Source organism: Suricata suricatta, chromosome 8, assembly GCF_006229205.1.
Source record: "Suricata suricatta isolate VVHF042 chromosome 8, meerkat_22Aug2017_6uvM2_HiC, whole genome shotgun sequence".
Classification (NCBI taxonomy): domain Eukaryota; kingdom Metazoa; phylum Chordata; class Mammalia; order Carnivora; family Herpestidae; genus Suricata; species Suricata suricatta.
In genome coordinates, this window is record NC_043707.1 from 59216560 (window position 1) to 59237925 (window position 21366).

Here is a 21366-nt window from a genome sequence, read left to right on the forward strand (position 1 = left end):
CAGCAATGTCAACAATAGCCAAAACATGGAAGGAGCCTAAATGTCCATCACCTGACGAATGGATCAAGAAGATGTGGTATATATTCACGATGGAGTACTACATGGCAATGAGAGGGAATGACATATGGCCCTTTGTAGGAAAATGTTTATTTATTTTTGAGAGAGAGAGAGCGAGAGTGAGAGAGACAGTGTGAATGGGGGAGGGGCAGACAGAGAGGGAGAATTCGAAGCAGGCTCCGGGCTCTGAGCTGTCAGCACAGAGCTCGAGACAGGGTTTGAACTCGTGAACTGTGAGATCATGATCTGTGCTGAAGTTCGACGCTTAACTGACTGAGCCACCCAGGAGCCCCTCTTTTTTCTTTCTTTTTTAAATTTTAATACTTAACACCAAACTGTTTTTTCAGAAAGGTTCCAGTTTATACTATGAGCAGCAGGCTGTGAGAGGACCCAACTTACTAGATAGAGAAGAAACTAGGAGTACCTAATACCTCCATATCAAAAATGTATCCATTAACTGACTCCTCATATTTATTAAAGAGAATTTTACTACCTTAATCAGCTTGTTGTGTGTTTTATAAGCAATTTTGATTAACAGCAATCTGAAGATAGAGGAGTACTTTTTTTTTAATTAAAATTTTTTTAAATGTTTGTTTATATCTGAGAGAGAGAGAAACAGTGCCAGTGGGGAGGGGCAGAGAGAGACAGAGACAGAATCTGAAGCAAGCTTCAGGCTCTGAGCTATCAGCACAGCCTGATGCAGGGCTTGAACCCACAAACTGTGAGATCATGACCTGACCTGTGACTGAGCCACCCAGGCACCCCTAGACGAGCACTCTTGAATCAGTTCAGAGCCACGTGCCCCACGGAAGAGCGAGAGGAACCAGACATGCTTTCTATTAACCAGAAATACTTTCCCTTGGGAATAATTACCATAAAGTATCATTTGCATCTTATTGTTATACAAGTGGGGTGTAGACATTAAAAAAGGGGTAAATAATGGAAAGAAAACTGAAATTTAATGGTAAGTTGGCAGAACATCGTTTGGACAGATAAAAATTTTTCATCAAGTTTTCTAGATGTGGACCTGCCTGATCGTTAGCCACCAAGAATGAGAATAGTTATATGAAGTCAGAAGAGCTCTAAGAGAGGTACATTAATGGTTATTAGAGTTTAATAACAGAAAACATGGATATTCAGCTAGTTTGGCCATCTGTACCCTTGTAAAGGGACATTCTTTTGGAAGTTGGAAAATGTAAATGTTGTGACAGTATCAGTAGGTCTGTGACACTGAATAATTTACTTAAATCTTTGATGGTTATGAATGACGATTATGCTTTTAAAAATTATAAAACACTTTTTTGTCTGTGAACTGCAATAAATAGTATCTGCTTCTACTTGAGAATATTTTCTAAGTTTAGTTATAAAAACATCTATTAGAAATATGTATTTAATGAGATCATATCTCATTTTTCTTTGAAGTTCTGCAGGGACAGATTGTTCAATTCAAACTCTCAGACATTGGAGAAGGGATCAGAGAAGTAACTATTAAAGAATGGTAAGTTATTCTGAAAAATATTTTCTGTCAATGTAAAAATATTGTGTTCCAAAATAAGTAGGAATTATTTGAGTTGAGAAACTTCCTTTTTTTTTTAATTATACTTTTTACACATTTATTTATTTTTGAGAGGTAGAGACAGAGCATGAACAGGGGAAGGACAGAGAGAGAGGGAGACACAGAATCCAAAGCAGGCTCCAGGCTCTGAGCTAGCCATCAGCACAGAGTCTGACACGGGGCTCAAACCCACAAACCATGAGCTCATGACCTGAGCCGAAGTCGGACACTCAACCAACTGAGCCACCCAGGCACCCTGAGAAACTTCTTTCTTTAACTGTTTTTTTTTTCTTTTTTAAAGCAGTAAGGTAGTTTATGTTGCTAATATGTTGTTAATACAATTTATCACAATCAGGATATTTTATTTGATGTAATTTATTAAGAATTATTTTTTCTTCCCTTAAAAAATTTTTTTACTGCCCACCGCATCACTTCAGCTAAAAAGAGAAATTTAAAAAAATTTTTTAATGTTTATTTTTGAGAGAAAGAGACAGAGAAACAGTGTGAGCAGAGGAGGGACCAAGAGAGGAAGACACAATCTGAAGCAGGCTCCAGGCTCTAAGATGTGAACACAAAGCCCGACGTGGGGCTCAAACCCAAGGGCTGTGAGAATCATGACCTGAGCCAAAGTCGGATGCTTAACTGACTGAGCCATCCAGGCACCCCATCAGCTAAAAAAGAAAAATTAACCCATAACAGATGTTAACTTGGTATGACCAGGTGTTTTGAATGGGATTTGTGTACGAACTTAGTATTTATTTCCAAACTATTTTAAAATCATAGTCTAAACTTTTCTTACCATACTGGAAATGACCTCAGTAAGAGTGTCAGTACATTCGACTCACCATTCCGACAGTTTGCCTATATTTTTAGAAGAGGTTCAAATATGATACCAACAGGTATTTATGAAAACATAATTTTTGAAAAGGCTAAAAATTTTTCAGAAAAAGGCTTGAAACAGAAGTAAAAAACACTCTACTGCCTTAGACCTCCTTCTACCTCTTTGCCTTCTTTCACTTTTTGAAAAAAAAAAAACCACTTCTGGGTGGGGAACTGATTTTTAAAGGTATTAAATTAGCAGTTAAGATGAATAAATACTCTCTCACCATAGTTTTACACTATTGAAGATCCCCTCCAGAATCTGATTCAGCCACTTGAACTTTCTTGCTCTGTAGCTCTCCCTAGTACTGCCTTGTAAGGTACAAATGGATAAGAGCATAATTGTGCCTTACACTTATGTCTCTGTGAGACGTAGGGGACACACTGAGATTTAGGAAATGGCCATGGACCGCTAACCAGAAGAGCCCGACTCTGAAACTGAGCCTGGGACTGGCCTGGGACTCACTTTGTCTCCACTGAGCCTTTGATTCTCTATGTGTAAAATGAGGGGAATGGTACTTTCCCTGCCATCTCATGAGGGTTCCTGAAAAAATCAAATAATGTGATATATAGAAAACGCGTTTAAAATCTGCCAAGTATTATGTACATTTAAGTTACCAATACAGTCTTTCTAAGACCAAGACTCATCTTTATAGATTGTAGATTTTTTTTCACATTTCTTAATTTCTACCTCTTATTAATTCTCTAGAGTTATTTACTTGATATAAGGTTTCAAGGTTCTTGGAAAAGGAGATTATCTCATTCCTAATGAAAATTAATAGTTCATTAAATGAAAAACACATATTTGACTAAAGTTTTTCAAGTGTTCTTTTTATTGTTTTTTATTCATTTATTTTGAGAGAGAGAGAGAGAGTACAAGTGAAGAAGGGGCAGAGAGAGAGGAGAGATTCCCAGGCAGGCTTTGTACTGTGAGTGCAGAGCCCGATGTAGGACTCTAACTCATGAACTGTGAGATCATGACCTGAGCCAGAGTTAGATACTTAACCAACTGAGCCATCCAGATGCTCCTAAAAGTTCTTTAAGAAATGTTAACAGCTTTCTTGAATTCTGTGTGCTTTTTCTCTAGCTTAACATCTATAAATTTCAACCCAAGGGGAAAAAAATCTGTATTGTTACAATTCATAAAATGCTAAAAAACAGAATTCCATGCTATACACAGAGAATAGAAATTTGAATGTATCAGGAAGCATGATTTAACAAAAGATGACGTGTTTATATAAGTAGGAGTAAAACTTAAAAAAAAATTTTTTTTCCTAATGTTTTCTATTTATTTTAGAGGAGAGAGACAGAGTGTGTGTGTGTGTGTGTGTGTGTGTGTGTGTGAGCAGGGGAGGGTCAGAAAGAGATGAAGACACAGAACCTGAAGCAGGCTCCAGGCTCTGGGCTAGTTGTCAGCATGGAGCCCGATATGGGGCTCCAATCCACGAACCATGAGATCATGACCTAAGCCGAAGCCAAGTGCTCAACCAAATGAGCCACCCAGGTGCCCCAGTAAACCCTTCTTTATTCTTGGAATTTGTAGGAGCAAATATATGGGTAAAGAAAAATACTTCAATTTCTTTTTTTTTTTTTTGCCAGCAGGTGAAACAATTTTATTTCACAGTTGCCTTTAAAACCACAAAGACGCTATGTTCTTCATATAAAAACATTAGTACAGATAACTATACTTTCTAGAAAATGATTATATAGACCCTCTCAAAGAAAAATGCATACCATCATATGGTTTCAGAGAAGTGGCTTGGGAAAAACACACCTGGACTGATTCTTAAAACATACCCTAAGACCCCCCTGCATCTCTTGGTTCAAAGTATAGATTATTATCAGTATGTGCTCCTGAATTCTTACATATTTGATAATACACAGATAGACTGGTTTATGGCTTAATGTTCCATTGGTTCATCAGCCTTTTCTGCAGGTTCATCAGCAGGTTGAGCAGGCTGTGCCTTTCTTTGTGGTCTTTCTTCAAGACCTTCCAGGAACAGAGATACATCATCATCATCATAAATCGTAAACTCCAAGTCTTTACCAACAATTCCAATGGAAACATTCTTTGTAGTTAGGTCCTGTTCTGCAGGAAGTGTCTCTCGTAAGGCACGCAGTCCATGTTTAACCAGTTCATTCAAATTATACTCCATAAACTCAGACATATGTCTCTCCAAGTAAGTACGAGCTGATTGAGAACGTGCTCCAATGGACATAGCTCTACAGTCAAAATAGTTAGCAGAGGGACAGGTCTGGAAAATGTGAGGGCCCATATCATCATAACCAGCAATAAGCAGTCCAACGCCATATGGTCTCTGGCCATATCACTGCGTTGGTATCTGGGTCTTGCTTCCAATTAGAGATACAAGACGAGACACAGGAAGAGGTCTGCCAAATACAAATCTGGAATCCAAACACTCCTGGCGCATAAAATTACATAACAGTCTAGCATCAGCAGTGAGTCCTGCAATTGAGATACCAATATGGTTGTCAACATGGAGAATTTTTTTCTGATGAGCTGCAAGCTCTGACTGTGCTCTCTTCAGTGCAACCAGCACTGTATGGGTTTTTGATTTCAGACCAACTGTGGCTGAACCTTGTTTAACAGCTTCCATTGCATATTCAATTTGATGAATCCTGCCCTGAGGGCTCCAAACAGTGACATCATTGTCATACTGGTTGCGAAACATGATTCCGGCGTGGGTCTGGCAGCGGCCTCCAGCAGAGGTGCGGATCCAGGAGCTCGGCCGAAGCTACCGCTCGGCGATCTACAGACAAGTCTTCGGGGTTTTTTCAAAATACTTCAATTTCAAAAAGACTTTGACAGACTTCCACAACAAAAGTTTGGAGTATGTATGTCCTTTCATTATAAAGTCAATTTAGTCTATTAGTACAGCCACTCTGAACTTTCTCTTGGTTAATGTTTGTGGTTCATGTTTGCATGATGTTTACAGCGTGTGTGTGGTACGTTTGTTTTGTGTGAGTTGTCAAATGCGTGGTGTTATGTGATGTGTATGTATTAAATGCGTGATTTTTTATGAGACAATAATGTGGCATATGTCTTGATTTTGTATGTGTGTTGTGTGTTTTGTGAGTGCTGTGTGTGTGGAGTGTGTGGTAGTGTATGTAATCTATGTGTGGTGTGTGTGTTGGGTATATATGAAGTGTGTTTTTGTGTGTGTGTGGTATATGCCGGGTGTGCGTGCTGTGTGTGCAGTATTTGTGTTTGTGTGTGTAATCTATGTGTGGTGTGTGTGGTGGTTATGTTTTATGTGTGACTGCGTGGTGTGTATGCACTGTTTATGGGTTATATGTTTGTGAAATGTGTGTCTATTACTTAATTTTTATTTTAATGCCAGTTAACATACAGTGTTATGTTAGTTTCAGGTGTGCAAAATAGTGATTCAAAATTACCGCTCTCTCCTGGTGCTCATGCACTCCTTAATCTTAACCACCTGTTTAACTGATCTCTCCACCCACCTCCCCTCTGGTAACTATCGGATTGTTCTCTGTAATTAAGTTTCTCTTGGCTTGTGTCTCTCTCTCTATTTTTTCCCTCCTTTGTTTCTTAAATTCCACATATGAGTGAAATCATATGGTATTTGTCTTTCTCTAAGTTATTTCACTTAACATTATACTTTCGAGCTAGCTCCGTCCATGTTGTTGCAAAAGTCAAGATTTCATTCTTTTTTATGGCTGAATAATATCCAGCATATGTCTGTATACCACATTGTCTTTATCTGCTCATCAATCAGTGGACACTTCGGCTGCTTCCGTGTCTTGACTATTGTAGGTAGTGCTGCTATAACCAGAGGGTGCATGTATCCCTTTGAGTTAGTGTTTTGTATCCTTTGGGTAAATACCCAGTAGTGTGATTGCTGGATAGTAGGGTAGTTTTATTTTTAACTTTTTGAGGAAACTCCAGACTGTTTTCCACATTAGCTGCACCGTTCGCATTCCCACCAACAGTGCATGAAGGTTTCTTTTTCTCCAATCCTCACCAACACCTGTTTCTTCTTGTTGATTTTAGCCATTCTGACAGGTGTTAGGTAATACTGCATTGTAATTTTGATTTGTGTGTCCCTGTTGGTAAGTGATGACGAGCATCTTTTCATGTGTCTGTTGGCCATCTGGATGTCTTTGGAGAAATGTCAGTTCATGTCTTCTGCCCTGTTTTTAATTGGACTATTTGTTTTTTGGCTTTTGAGTTATAAGTTCTTTATATATTTTGGATACTAACCATTTATCACATATGTCATTTACAAATATCTTCTCCCATTTAGTACACTGTTTTTTAGTTTGGTTGATTGTTTCCTTCACTAGGCAGAAGCTTTTTATTTTGAAGTATTACCGAGAGTTTATTTTTGCTTTTGTTTTCCTTGCCTCAGGAGACATATCTAGAAAGAAATTGCTGTAAGTAACTGCCCGTGTTCTCTTGGATTTTTATAGTTTCAGGTCTCATATTTTGGTCTTTAATCCATTCTGAGTTTATTTTTGTGTGTAGTGTAAGGAAGTGGTCGTTTCCTTCTTTTGCATGTACCTGTCCAGTGTTCCTAACACCATTTGTTGCAGCATCTATTTTTTTCCCATTGGATATTCTTTCCTGCTTTGTCAAAGATTAATTGACCACATAATGAAGAATTTATTTCTGGATTTTCTATTCTGTTTTATTGATCTATGTGTCTATTTTTGTGCCAGTTTCCATATTGTTCTGGTTACTACTGCTTTGTAATGTAACTTGAAGTCTGGAATTTTGAACCCTACAGCTTTGCTTTCCTTTTTCAAGATTGCTTTGGCTATTCAAGGTCTTTTGTGGTTCCATACAAATTTTAGGATTGTTTGTTCTAGCACTGTGACAAATGCTGTTGGTATTTTGATAAAGATTGCATTAAATATGTAGACTGCTTTGAGTAGGAGAGACATTTTCATAATACTCTTCTAATCCATGAGCATGGAATGTCTTTCCATTTCTTTATATCATCTTCAGTTTCCTTCATCAGTGTTTTATATTTTTCAGAGTATAGGTCTTTCACCTCTTTGGTTAGGTTTGCAATTATAAATGAGATTGTTTTCTTAATTTCTCTTTTTTCTGTTTCATTAGTGGTATATAGAAATGGACCAGATTTCTGTACATTGATTTTGTATCCTGCAACTTACTGAATTCGTTAGTCAGTTCTAGCAGTTGTTGGTGGAGTCTTTTTGGATTTTCTACATATAGTACCATGTCATCTGCAAATAGTGAAAATTTAACTTCTTCCTTACCAACTGGGAGGCCTTTTCTTTCTTTTCATTGTCTTATTCCTGTGGCTAGGACTTCTGGTACTATGTTAAATAAAGGTGGTGAAAGTGGACATCCTTATTTATTCCTGTTCTTAGGGAAAAGCTCTCAGTTTTTCCTAATTAAGGATGATGTTAGGGGCGTCTGGGTGGCTCAGTTGGTTAAGCGTCTGGCTTCAGCTCAGGTCATGATCTCACGGTTCGTGAGTTCGAGCCCCACATCGGGTTCTGTGCTGAGACCCTGGAGCCTGTTTCATATTCTGTGTCTCCCTCTTTCTGCCTCTCCCCCACTCATCTTCTGTCTCTCTCTGTCTCAAAAACAAAATAGGATGATGTTAGCTGTGGGTTTTTCCATATCTGTCTGGCCTTTATTATGTTGAGGTATGTTCCCTCTAGACCTGCTTTATTGAGGTTTTTTATCTTGAATGGATATTGTACTTTGTCAAATGCTTTTTCTGTGTCTAATGAAATGATCAAATAGTTCTTATCTTTCCTCTTATTGATGTGATGTATCATGTTGATTGATTTGTGAATATTAAACCATGCTTTCAGCCCAGGAATAAATCCCTCTTGATTATGGTGAATGATTTTTTTAATGTATTGTTATATTTGGTTTGCTAGTATTTTGTTGAGCATTTTTACATATATGTTCATCAGGGATATTGGCCTGTACTTCTCTTTTTAGTGGAGTCTTTATCTGGTTTTGGTATCAAGATAATGCTGCCTCTGAAGGAGTTTAGAAGTTTTCCTTCCTTTCCTATTTTTTGGAATAGTTTGAAAAGAATAGGTACTGATTCTTCTTTAAATGTTTAGTAGAACTTGCCTATGAAGCCATGTAGTTCTGGACTTTTGTTTGTGGGGAGTTTTTTCACTACTGATTCAATTTCTTTGCTGGTTGTCTGTCCAAGTTTTCTATTTCTTCCTGTTTCAGTTTTGGTAGTTTATATATTTCCTGGAATTTATCCATTTTTTCCAGGTTGTCCCAATTTTTTGGCAGGTGGTTTTTCATGTTTTCTTATAATTGTTTGTATTTTTGTGGTATTGGTTGTTATCTCTTCTCTCTCATTGTAGTTTTATTTATTTGAGTCCTTTCTCTTTTTTCCTTGAAAACTCTGACTGGAGGTTTATCAATTTTATTGATAAAAAAAAATTCTTTTTCCAAAGAACCAGATCCTGGTTTCATGGATCTGTTCTATTGTGGTTTTTGTTTTTTGTTTTTGTCTTTTTTTAGTTTCTATATCATTTTTTTCTGCTCTAATCTATGTCATTTCCTTCCCTCTGCTGGTTTTCAGTTTTGTTTGTTGTTCTTTTTCTAGCTCCTGTAGATATAAGATTAGATGACTTATTTGAGATTTTTCTTGCTTCTTGATGTAGGTGAGTCTGTATTGCTATAAACTTCCCTCTTGGAGCTGTTTTTGTTACATCCCAAAGGTTTTGGACCTTCTGTTTTCCTTGTCATTTATTTCCATGTACTTTGTACACTTATTGCTTTATTTCCTGTTTGACCCATTCATGTTATTTAACCTCCATGTATTTGTGGTCATTCCACATTCTTTCTTGTGGTTGACTTCTAGTTTCATAGCGTTGTGATCATCAGAAAACATGCATATTATGACTTCAGTCTTCTTGAATTTGTCGAGGCTTGTTTTGTGGCCTAATATGTGATCTGTTCTGGAGAATGTTCCCTGTGCACTTGAAAACATTGTGTATTCTGCTGTTTTAGGATGGGATGTTCTGAATATATCTGTTAAATGCATCAGTCCACAGTGTCGTTCAAAGCCATTGTTTCCTGATTGATTTTCTGTATAGATTACCTGTCCATTGGTATAAGTGGGATGCTAAAGTCTCCTACTATTATTGTATTATTATTGATTAGGTTTTTTATGTTTGTTGTTAACCGTTTTCTGTATTTGGGTGCTTTCATGTTGGGTGCATAAATATTTACAGTTATTAGATCTTCTTGTTGAATTGTCCCCTTCCTTACTGTGTAATTTCCTTCTTTGTCTCTTGTTACAGCCTTTGTTTTAAAGTCTTTTGTGTCTGATATAGGTATTGTTGCTCTGGCTTTCTTTTGATATTCATTTGCATGATAGATGTTTCCTCATCCCCAATTTCAACCTGCAGGTGTCTTCAGGTCTAAAATGAGTCTCAGGTAGGCAGGATATAGATAAGTCTTGTTTCTGTTCTTTTTTTGTTTTTTTATCCATTCTGTCACCCTGTGTCTTTTGATTGAAATGGTTAGCTCATTTACATTCAAAGTAATTACTGATAGATATGTGTTTTTCACCATTTTATTATTCGTTTTGTGATTGTTTCTGAAAATTTCCCCTGAACCTTTCTTGTCTTTCTTTCATGGTTTGCTGGGTTTTTTTAGTGATATATTTGGATTTCTTTCTCTTTATTCTTTGCATATTTATTAGTGGTTTTTGATCTGTTATTACAATTATGTTTGTATATAACATCTTCTGTGTTTAGCAATCTATATTAAATTGATGGTCATTTGAACACATTCTTCTCCCCATGTTTTAGGCATATGGTGTCATATTTTACAGCCATTTATATTTTTAGTACCTTGACTTATTTTTTTTACAGAAATACTCATTTTTACTGTTTTTGTGTTTCCTGCCTTTATACCATCACTCTCAGTCTCTCCTTTCCATTCAAAGAGACCCCTTTAATATTTCTTGCAGGGCTGGTTTAGTGGCCATGAACTCCTTTAGTTTTTGTTCATTTGAAAAACTCTTTATCTCTCCTTCTATTCTGAATGATAGTCTTGTTGGATAGAGTGTTCTTGGCTGCAGATTTTGCCCATTCCGTATTTTAAATAAAGATATCATGCCACTTTTTTCTGGCTTGGAAAGTTTCTGCTGAAAAATCCCTTAATAGCCTTATGTGATTTCCTTTGTATGTTACTATCTTTTGTCTTGCTGCTTTTAAAATTTCTTTATTACTATATTTTGCCAATTTGATGACAATATGTCTTGGTGTGGATCTGCTTCTGTCAATTTTGGTGGGGGTTCTCTGTGCCTTCTGGATCTGGATATGTTTCCCTCCCCAGATTAGAGAAATTTTCAGATAATATTTCTCAGCATAAATTTTCTGCACCCTTTTCTCTCTCTTCTTCTGGCACTCCTATAATACGGATGTTATCATGTGATGTAGTCACTGATTTCCCTAAGTCTTTTGTCATTCTACAGAATTCTTTTTTCTCTCTTTGTTCAGCTTGATTACTTTCCATTACTATGTCTTCTAGATCATTAATTCATTTTTCTGCTTCTTCCAGCCTGCTGTACATTACATTAAATGTGTATCTAATCTTGTTTATTGTACTCTTTATCTCTGGTCCTTTTTTATTTCTTTTCTCAAATCCAGTGAGTATTTTTATGTTTATTGCTTGAAACACCACATCAGGCATGTTACTTGTATCTCTTTTGCTTAGATCTCTAGCCATAGCTTTTTTCCTGCTCTGTCATTTGGGTCAGATTTCTCTGTCTTCACATGTTGTTTAAGTCTCTGTGCCTGTTTCTTGGTGTTAGGAAAGTCAGCTCCATCTCCTGTTCTTGAGGGTAATGCCTTATGAAGAAAAGGTCCTGTAGTGACCTGCCATGTAGTGTCCTCTGTTCCACGGGGCCTGGTGCTTCTGGGGCTTTTTCCGATGTGTGTGGAATGTGCTCTGCTGTTTTATTCTGGCCACTTTATCCTTCAGGCTAAATGTCTGCAGAGGCTCTCTTTGCCTGTTGTGGGCAGTGTTTGGTTTCTGGCCTGACTGTGGTATGTTTTAACTAGTTATGCTCTGGTCTGCTTGTGAAATGAGACCTGTTGCCATCACTGCTGGAACCGAGGCTTTGCAAAACTCCCATAATGGGAGACGCGGTGATGGCAGGGGTTTGGGCTGGTTTTCTGGGGGATGGGGCCCGCTGTGCTGGGACCCAGGCAAGCATGACAAGGAAGGGTGGTTCCACTGGAGCATGGGGTTGGCGACGTGGGACTTGCTGTAAGCAAGTTAAATTCTGAGTGTCAGCACCGCGCTGCCTCCTGCAGGTGGTCCTGTGCTTTTGCTGAGTGGTGAGGGAGGGAAATGGCACCTGTTAATTCCTTTGCTTCTAGAGGGTTCACTCTGAATGCTGCCTCTCTGGGACATACTCAGAGATGAACAAATAATCTCCCTACCTTGTTACCCAGGTACTCTTGAGGTCACCGTTTCCATGCTATATGTCTGCAGGCTGTTTGCCCTGCCTTCTTTCTAAGAGCAGCCCCAATGCCTTCAGACTCTATCAGAGCCAAGCCTGCTGACCTTTAAAACTACAGGCTTATTAAAAGAAAGAAAGAAAGAAAGAAAGAAAGAAAGAAAGCAAGCAAGCAAGCAAGCAAGCAAGCAAGGAAGGAAGGAAGGAAGGAAGAAAGGAGGGAGGGAGGGAAGGAAGGAAGGAAGGAAGGAAGGAAGGAAAGAAAAGAAAAGAAAGAAAAAAGAAAAGAAAGAAAAGAAATGAAAAGAAAAGAAAAGAGAAAAAGAAAAGAAATAAACTCCAGGCTTTAGGCCCCTCTGGTTTCAGGAGCTCTCAAAATTCAGCCCATCTCACTTTCCAAGCCAATTGCTATGGGAATTAGTTTTCCCCATGCATCCCCTGTGTGATAGATCTCTAACCCTTCTCTGCCACTGCGGCTCCCTCCTCCATGCAATGGCTGATCTGTTTCTCTCCCAAACCATGACTCTGCACATCCTACCTTCATCACTGTGGCCTTTTCTCTACCTGTAAGTTGCGAAGTTTGTCCTGTCAGTCTTCAGATTGATTTCTGGGGTATTTAGGATGATTTGATAGTTATCTAATTGTATTTGTGGGACAAGGTGAGACTAGGGTCCTCCTGCTCCACCACCACCTTCCCCTCCTGCATGATTTTGTGTGTGTGTCCTTTTACTTTCAACCTATTTGTCTCTCTTGTTGATTGCATGTGGTGGGATCATCTTTTGAAATCCATTTTTCCAATTTATGCCTCTTACTGGCATATTTAAGCCATATAATGTATTATGGATAAGGCAAGATTCACATCTGCCATTTTGCTGTTTATTTTCTCTGTTTTATGTGCTTTTGTTCATGTATTTCTCCATTACTGCCTTCATTCGTAGTAAATAGATGTTTCTCCTGTACCATTTTAATTTTCTTGTCTCTTTTACTATATATAATTTTTAGTGACTTTCTTAGTGGTTGCCCTGTGGCTTAATAAAAAAACAATGTAATTTGGGTTAATACCAACGTAGTTTAAATAGTGCATTAAGAACATTTCTCTGGTATAGATTTTTCCCTTCTCCCCTCCTTTTTGCTATTATTGTCATATGCAGTACGTATTTAAACATTATAAACCAGTCAATAGTTGTTTTAATTTATATTTTAGTTAGTTAACATACAGTGCAGTATTGGTTTCGGGAGTAGAAGTCAGTGATGCATCACTTACATACAGCACCCAGTGCTCATCACAAGTGCCCTCCTTAGTACCCATCACCCATATGGCCCATCTCCCACCCACCTCCCTCCATCAGCCCTGAGTGTGTTCTCTATCATTAAGAATCTCTTGTGGTTTGTTCCCCTTTTTCCCTTCTCTCCCCACTCCCTGCCTTCCCATATGTTCTTCTGTTCTGTTTCTTAAATTCCAAATATGAGTGAAATCATATGATATTTGTCTCTCTCTGATTGACTTATTTTGCTTAGCATAATACATTCTAGTTCCATCCGTGTCGTTGCAAATGGAAAACTTTTCACTTTTTTGATGACTGAATAATAATCAGTTGTATATATTTGGGCTATCCCCATAGTTTGGCTATTACTGATAATGCTGCTATAAACATTGGGGTGCATGTACCCCTTCAAATCTGTATTTTTGTGTCTTTTGGGTAAATACCTAATACCAATTGCTGGATCATAGGATAGTTCTATTTTTAGTTTCTTGAGGAACCTCCATACTGTTCTCCAGAATGGCTGCTCCAGTTTGCATTCCCACCAACTGTGCAAGAGGGTTCCCCTTTCTCTGCATCTGCATCAACACCTGTTGTATCTCGTGTTGCTAATTTTAGCCATTTGACAGATGTGAGGTGGTATCTCATTGTGGTTTTGATTTCTATTTCCTTAATGATGAGTAATGTTGACCATCTTTTCATGTGTCTGTTAGCCATCTGGATATCTTCTTTGGAAAAGTATCTATTTATGTCTTCTGCCAGTTTCTTAATGGGATTGTTTGTTTTTTGGGTATTGAGTTTGACAGATTCTTTATAAATTTTAGTTACTAATCCTTTATCAAATATGCCATTTGCAAATATCTTCCCCATTATGTAGGCTGTGTTTTAGTTTGTTGGTTGTTTCCTTCACTGTGAAAAAGCTTTTTATCTTGATAAAGTCCCAGTAGTTCCCATTTGCTTTTGTTTCTCTGGCCTCTGGTGACATGTCTAGTAAGAGCTTGGAATGGCTGAGGTCAAAGAAGTTGCTATCTTGTATTCTCCTCAAGGAGTTTGATGGTTTCTTGTCTTATATTTAGGTCTTTCATCCATTTTGAATTTATATATATGTATCGTGTAAGAAAGTAGTCCAGTTTCATTCTTCTGCATGTTGCTGCCCAGTTTTATTGAAGAAATTCTTTTTTATCCATTGGATATTCTTTCCTGCTTTGTTGAAGATGAGTTGACCATATAGTTATAGGACCATTTTTGGGTTTTCTGTTCTGTTCCATTGATCTGTGTGTCTGTTTTTGTGCCAACACCATACTGTCTTGATGATTACAGCTTTGTAATACAGCTTGAAATCTTGAATTGTGATGCCTCTCATTTTGTTTTTCTTTATCAGGATTACTTTGGCTATCTAGGGTCTTTTGTGGTTCCATACACATTTTAAGATTGTTTGATCTAGCTCTGCAAAGAATGCTAGTGGTATTTTGATAGAGATTAAATGTGAAGATAGCGTTGGGTAGTATGGACATGTAAACAGTGTTCTTCTGGGGCACCTGGGCGGCTCAGTCATTTAAGTGTAGTCATGATCTCACAGTTCGTGAGTTCGAGCCCCACATTCAGCTCTGTGCTCATGGTTGAAAGCCTGGAGCCTGCTTTGGATTCTGTATCTTCCTCCCTCTCTACCTCTCCCCCTGCTCATGCTTTTTCTCTCTCCCTCTCTCAAAAATGAATAAACATTTAGAAAAAATTTTTAAATATAAAAAAACAGTATTCTTTCAATCCATGAGCATGGAATGTTTTTCCATTTCTTTGTGTCCTCTTCAATATCTTTAATAAGTTTTCTATAGTTTTCAGAGTACAGATCTTTTACCTCTTTAGTTAGGTTTATTCGTAGGTATCTTAATATTTTTGGTGCAATTATAAATGGGATTGATTCCTTGATTTCTTTTCCTGCTGCTTCTTTATTGGTGGATAGAAATGCAACAGATTTCTGCATATTGATTTTATATCCTGCAACTTTGCTGAATTCATGCATTAGTTCTAGCAATTTTTTTGGTCAACTCTTTTGGGTTTTCTACATAAACCATCAACAGTTTTTAAAGTATTGCTTTATGCACTTGTCTTGTAAATCATATAGAATTAAAATGGGGTACAAACAAAATAGTGCATCTTGCATATTTACCTATGTGGTTATATTGGTATTCTTTATTTTTTCATGTGAATTTGAATTGCTGTCTATTGTCCTTTTATTTCAGTATGAAGGACTCCTTTTAGCATTTCTTGTAGGGCAGGTGTACTTGAAACAAATTTTGTTGTAATTTATTTGGCAATGTATTCATTTTTCCTTCATTTTTAAAAGATAGTTTTCTAGATATAAGATGCTTGACTGACAGTCTTTTTTTTCTTTGAGCACATTGAATGTATCATTCAACTACCTTTTGGCCTCCATAGTTCTGACTAGAAACCATATGTTAATCCTATAAGGGTTCCTGTACTTGGTGAATGTGGTTTTCTTTTGCTGATTTAAAGATTCTTTGTCTTTCAGCAGTTTGATTATGATGTAGCTAGGTGTGGCTCTTTTGAATTTGTCCTATTTGGAGTTTGTTAAGCTTCTTACATATGTACATTAGTGTTTTCATCAAGTTTAGGAAGGTTTTAGCCATTATATCTTCAAAGATTCTATCTCTTTTTTGATATTCTTTATTTGGTAAGAGACACCATTTTCTCCTGTGTCCTTCTAATTGTTTAGATATGGTTTCCTTTAATTCTTTGAATATTTAATTGTCAATTTAATTTAACTTTTATTGAAGTTAATTAGTAACATCATTATTATTTTTTAAAGTTTATCTGTTTTGAATGAAAGGGAGGGAAAGAGAGCATGAGCCTGAACAAGGGAGGGATAGAGAGAGAGAATCCCAAGCAGGCTCCATGCTGTCCGTGCACAGCCCAATGCAAGCCTCGATCCTACAAACTATGAGATCATGACCTGAGCCACAATCAAGAGTTGGACACTTAACTGATTGAGCCCTCCAAGCACCCCATAACATTTATTGTTGTTAATTAATATCTTGGCGTCTTCAGGGATGGTTTCTATTGGCCACTCCTCTGCCCACCCCATGTACATGCAATACTTTTCTGGTCCTTTACATGTCTTATAATTTTATTTTGAAAACTGGATGTTTTACTTAAAGTAATGTGGCAGATTTGTGATAAGATGAATGGACATCTCATTACCCAGATCTTCCTTTTAGAACCTCTTGTTTGCCCAACTTTTTTCATTGCCTCCACCAGCCATGATTTTAAACAATTGCTGTGGACTGTTTCTCAGCAAACCCCGGAGAAAGTGGAGTCAGATCAAACAAGATCAAGCTCTGTGAATATGATTTTTCCAGAGAGCTGCCCAATGCCTCAGTCAAATAGTGACTGTTCTCTAGAAGTATCGCTTTTTGTAGAACTTCAGACTTGGGTCTGCCCTTGCTATGACTGTAAGACTGCTGATTTTTTTTCCTCCTCTTTTTTTTTTTGTATGTTTATTTTTGAGAAAGAAACAGCACGAGCAGGCGAGGGGAAGAAAGAGAGGGAGACACAGAATCCGAGCAAGCTCCAGGCCCTGAGCTGTCAGCACAGATCCTGTCGTGGGGTTCGAACTCACAAACTGCCAGATCATGACCTGAGCTAAAGTCAGATGCTTAACGGACTGAGCCACCCAGGTTCCCCTGGCTGTCACTGCTGATTTTTCACGACTAATGCTGAGCTGGGGAAAGGACAATGGAATAGAATAAGTTAAAATAATAAAACTAGCTGTTTTTTAATGAGGTTTAGCCAGTTTTCCTGAATAAGTCCCGATCATCACAGGCCTTATTATATAATTCCTAGAATTCTGAAAAAGTCCATTTTTAACAACCTCTGCCACTATACTTGTTGCATTTATAGAAGAGCAGAATTTCGGAGGTCATTAGCCCACCATTCTAGAAGTGTAAGTTTTCTATATGTGTTTTTAAACCTAGTTTCTATGTCATGGGTGATGTTTTATTATGGACTGAAAACTGGTTAAGACAGGAAGACAAGGAGTAAGAATGAGCAATTATCTTAATGAAGAATTGATGGTACTAAGTCAGAAATGTGCTAGACACATCAAGAATGGTATTTGAATCAAAATTATATGTTGAATTTCAGATTTGGTGCCATTCCTTTTATTCTGTTCGCTAAACAAGAATATCTGGAAGAGTCTTATAAAGCATACCTAAGATGATTAAGGAGAAAAAGAGACTCATATAAAAAGATTAAAATAATTGTAGAAAGAAAGATTGAGAGAACTCAATCTAAAATTCATGAAATTACAAAGAATATGTATTAGGGATAGCAATTTTTAGACTTAAGGAAATAATAAGCATCTCTTAGAGTTTGATAAAGGCTAATATCAAATAATAAAAGGAAATAACATTTTTAAAACATGCTTTTAGAACTGCTTCCAAGAATTGGGTGAGCCATGACACCTGAAAATATAATTAAATTTTTGGATTATAGATCTACAAACAGTTTTTAAATTTTTAGTATTTTTTGAGGCTACATTAAAGGAACTCTGGAAGCCTTTGTAGTCTTTTCGGAAACATTCTTTGGTGCACATCTAGGACTAACTGCTGTGCTAGATGGATACTGATCTAATTCAGTGTAGCGTTTAACATTGTTAGGATGATTGTATTATATACTTACAATTGATTGTGTAAAAGTGTTTTGTGTCTTTTTCTTTTAGGTATGTAAAAGAAGGAGATACAGTGTCTCAATTTGATAGCATCTGTGAAGTTCAAAGTGATAAAGCTTCTGTTACTATCACTAGTCGTTATGATGGAGTCATTAAAAAACTGTATTATAATCTAGACGATATTGCCTATGTGGGAAAGCCATTAGTAGACATAGAAACGGAAGCTTTGAAAGGTATTGTAAATGTGTTCATCTATTTTGCCAAATTGATTACTATTGTCCTTTTGTCATTGGTACCAATTAAAAGAGATGTTTACTTTTACTAACTTACAGGATTTAATTTGGTGGTTTAGAAGTTGAAATCAGGAAATTAGAAAAGATACCCTGTGATGAATGATTATCTTTTGACCAGTTGTCATGTTGGAAATGGATACATTAACACTGAATTTACCTGGAGGCCTACCTTCTGGAAACCTCAGTGTAATTTAAAGAATTGATGGGATTTCTCAGGACTTAAAGATTCAGGCCCTGAAAACTAGTCACCAATAACAAAAACTCGAGTATGCAAAAGATTAAATCTAACATAATAGGACTGTTCTATTTTCTACCGATTCAAAAACAGAAACACTTTGTTGGGACCCCTGGCTGGCTTTGTCAGTGGAACATGCAACTCTTGATCTTGGGGTCGTGAGTTTGAGCCCCTCACTGGGGATAGAGATTACTGAAAAAAATAAAATATTTAAAAAAATTCTCTCCTTGGTAATGGTCATGAAAGCCTAACTTCTGGAAGGGAACTGGAAGAGAAAAGAAGGAAAATCATAATGGAAAGTGAAGAAACTATCATTCAGAAGAAGCAACAACCATGGAACTTAGAAGCAGTAGATGTCCTGACAAGAGTGAGTTGTTGTGAAAACGTTGCAGAGGAAAGCTAGAGCAGGGGGCTCTCCTGGTGTGGCAAACAGCTGGCTGTCTACCTCAGCCCTTCCTCGTTCTGCATTCTTGTGCTACTTAATGTTGTGTCCTCTAGGAAACAGCTCTGCCGTGCGGGTGTGGGGATGGGTCTGGAGCCGGCCTAAGTTTTGTGATGTAGTCCTGAGCTGGCAATCTATCTGGGAGGTGCTGAAATAGATATTTTAGAAGTAGACTTTGAAAGTCCAGAAGAAGTCTGAATTACAGGGGCTGAGTGACTTGTGGTTCTGCAGACTGCATAACTAATACTAACCATAACAACAGCCCCGAAATTCCACAGTCATACTTGACAGTTTGTGACAAGCTTCCCTGTTCTTTTATTTATCCTTACTTGTGAAGTATTCCAGTTTAACAGGTGAAGAAAGTAAACACAACCTAAACAGGTTCAGCAATTTTCCCAATAGTCCATGACTGAGCGAAATTTTGAACTCAGTGGCCTGTCTTTGTCCAGATTACTTTCTACTATGACATGTTGCCGCCAGAAGTTGGAAGATGGCCTATTGAAGCCCTCCTATTTTGTATTCAATTTCTACTATTAAAGCAGGATATGACATATGTGTACTGTAGCAAGTTATGAAATACAGAAAATCAAAATTAAGAAAATGAAAACCTATTCCTGCTACTCAGAAATCATCAGTCTTAACACATGAATGTATATCACTCCAGACATTTTTCTAAGCACACACATATGCATCAAAGTAGTTTTTTACCAGAGTGATATATTGTGTTTGCTGTATTTGGATCTGTTTGCTTAACACGTGTTTCATGACAATGATTTCATTTTATCTGATAATTAGACTATGTTTAAATTTCCTCCGTTGCCCCCAAAATATCTTGGAAGTTTCAACTGGTTTGTTCAAACTAGGGTCCAGTATGGGACTATGCATTGCCCACGGTCTCTCTTCATGTGACTTCCACTGTCCCACGTTTTGTTCCATGACTCGTGGAAGGGACCATGCCACTTGTTGTGCAGAATGTCACACCTTTGGGATGTGTCTTGTTGCTTTCTCATAGTGGTGTTTGACTTGGTCTTACCATGGTAAGTTCCTGTAAACTGGAAGCAAGTTTCAAAGGCTACATTCAAGTTAAATATTTGGCTAGGATGTATCATGTGTGATATTGTGTACTTCATATTGCTTCATATCAGGACACACATAACATCTAGATGACCTACTGTAGTGATGCTCAGTTTAAACAGTGAATTAAGGGGCGCCTGGGTGGCTCAGTCAGTTAAACATCTGGCTTTGGCTCAGGTCATGATCTCATAGTTCGTGGGTTCAAGCCCTGCGTCAGGCTCTGTGCTGACAGCTCAGAGCCTGGATCCTGCTTCGGATTCTGTGTCTCCTTCTCTCTCTGACCCTCCCCTGCTCACGCTTTCTCTCTCTGTCTCTCAAAAATAAATAAAAAAACATTAAAAAACCCCAGTGAATTAAGATCCTGATATCCTTGCCTTGTCACTGTAGTTATGTTTTATCCTGTATGACCTGAAAGTTACTCAGGAGGTGTTACTTTGGCATTATATAAGTGGTTTATAACCATTTGAGAATACTTGCCTAAATCAACAAGTGCTTTAGTGGTTGTGGAATGATGATTTTCTTGATTCTGTCATCTTTACATTACTAGCTGGCATTATGCTGTAAAGGGGAGCTCCACCCTCATCAGGGGGGCCTATTAGTGACTCTGAAATACAGCTCTTACTGGAAAAACAGAATAAATGGTTAATTCTTTTCCCTTACCAAGTAGCTGCTTTGATAACCCCTTCAAATAGTGATGATAAAGTTCCACCTTTTTCTTTGTGTATATTCAGTTGATTTGCTGTGTTTAATCTATCACAATCATTATTTTTAGTGCTCACATTGTTAGTAGGAGTGACCCTTTCAAGGTTGCTCCTGTGTGTTCTTTTAACATGACCTCATTAATTTTCAAAAGCCTCCTTGCTTTTGACACAAGAAAATGATCCAAAACTCACTTTGTACATTCCCTGTCCCAGATCTGGAATATCTATTTCTTCAGGGCTCTTGTTCCTTTTAATGTGGCATGGACAAGAGACCATAATCTAGGTAGTAGGGGGGCCTCTTTGTATCTTCATTTCCAAACTTCTATTGAAGGGCACTATTTAGGAATATTAAAACCAAAAAAGAATTCATCTTTTAAAATTACCTGAAACACAAATTATTATGGTGGATCAATGACTTTTTTTTTTAATTTAGTTAGGGCCTAGAAAGGAAAAAGGGTTACACTCTTGGCACAAACTGAGGGCACTGACTCCTAACCGCTAGACCACCAGGGAGCAGCAGTCTTGGCACAAACGGAGACAAGCAAAGATGCTGAACGCTATTATGGATGTCATTAAAGTAGAACACCCTGTCAGGCATTTTAAACCAGATTTAGATACCAATCTAGACCATCCAAAAAAAGTATTTATATGAACAAGTAAGCAATTCAGATTTGTAGATTTTTACAAAAATTTAATTTTATGAAAATTTTACAA

At 37.5% G+C, this 21366-nt stretch overlaps 1 protein-coding gene and 1 pseudogene across 2 annotated transcripts in view; one reads left to right on the forward strand and one right to left on the reverse strand.

Moving 5' to 3' along the window:
- Window positions 1-21366, forward strand: part of DBT (dihydrolipoamide branched chain transacylase E2) — a 52746-nt gene that overhangs the window by 7741 nt on the left and 23639 nt on the right. The window contains exons 3-4 of one of the 2 annotated variants that reach the window (XM_029948264.1): window positions 1480-1555; window positions 17959-18140. In XM_029948264.1, coding sequence (XP_029804124.1) covers window positions 1480-1555; window positions 17959-18140 — 258 coding nt within the window. Of the gene's footprint in view, window positions 1-1479; window positions 1556-4820; window positions 5344-17958; window positions 18141-21366 lie in introns of those variants that run through there. The other variant, XM_029948265.1, reaches the window with a different exon arrangement.
- Window positions 4336-5270, reverse strand: LOC115299013 (annotated as a pseudogene).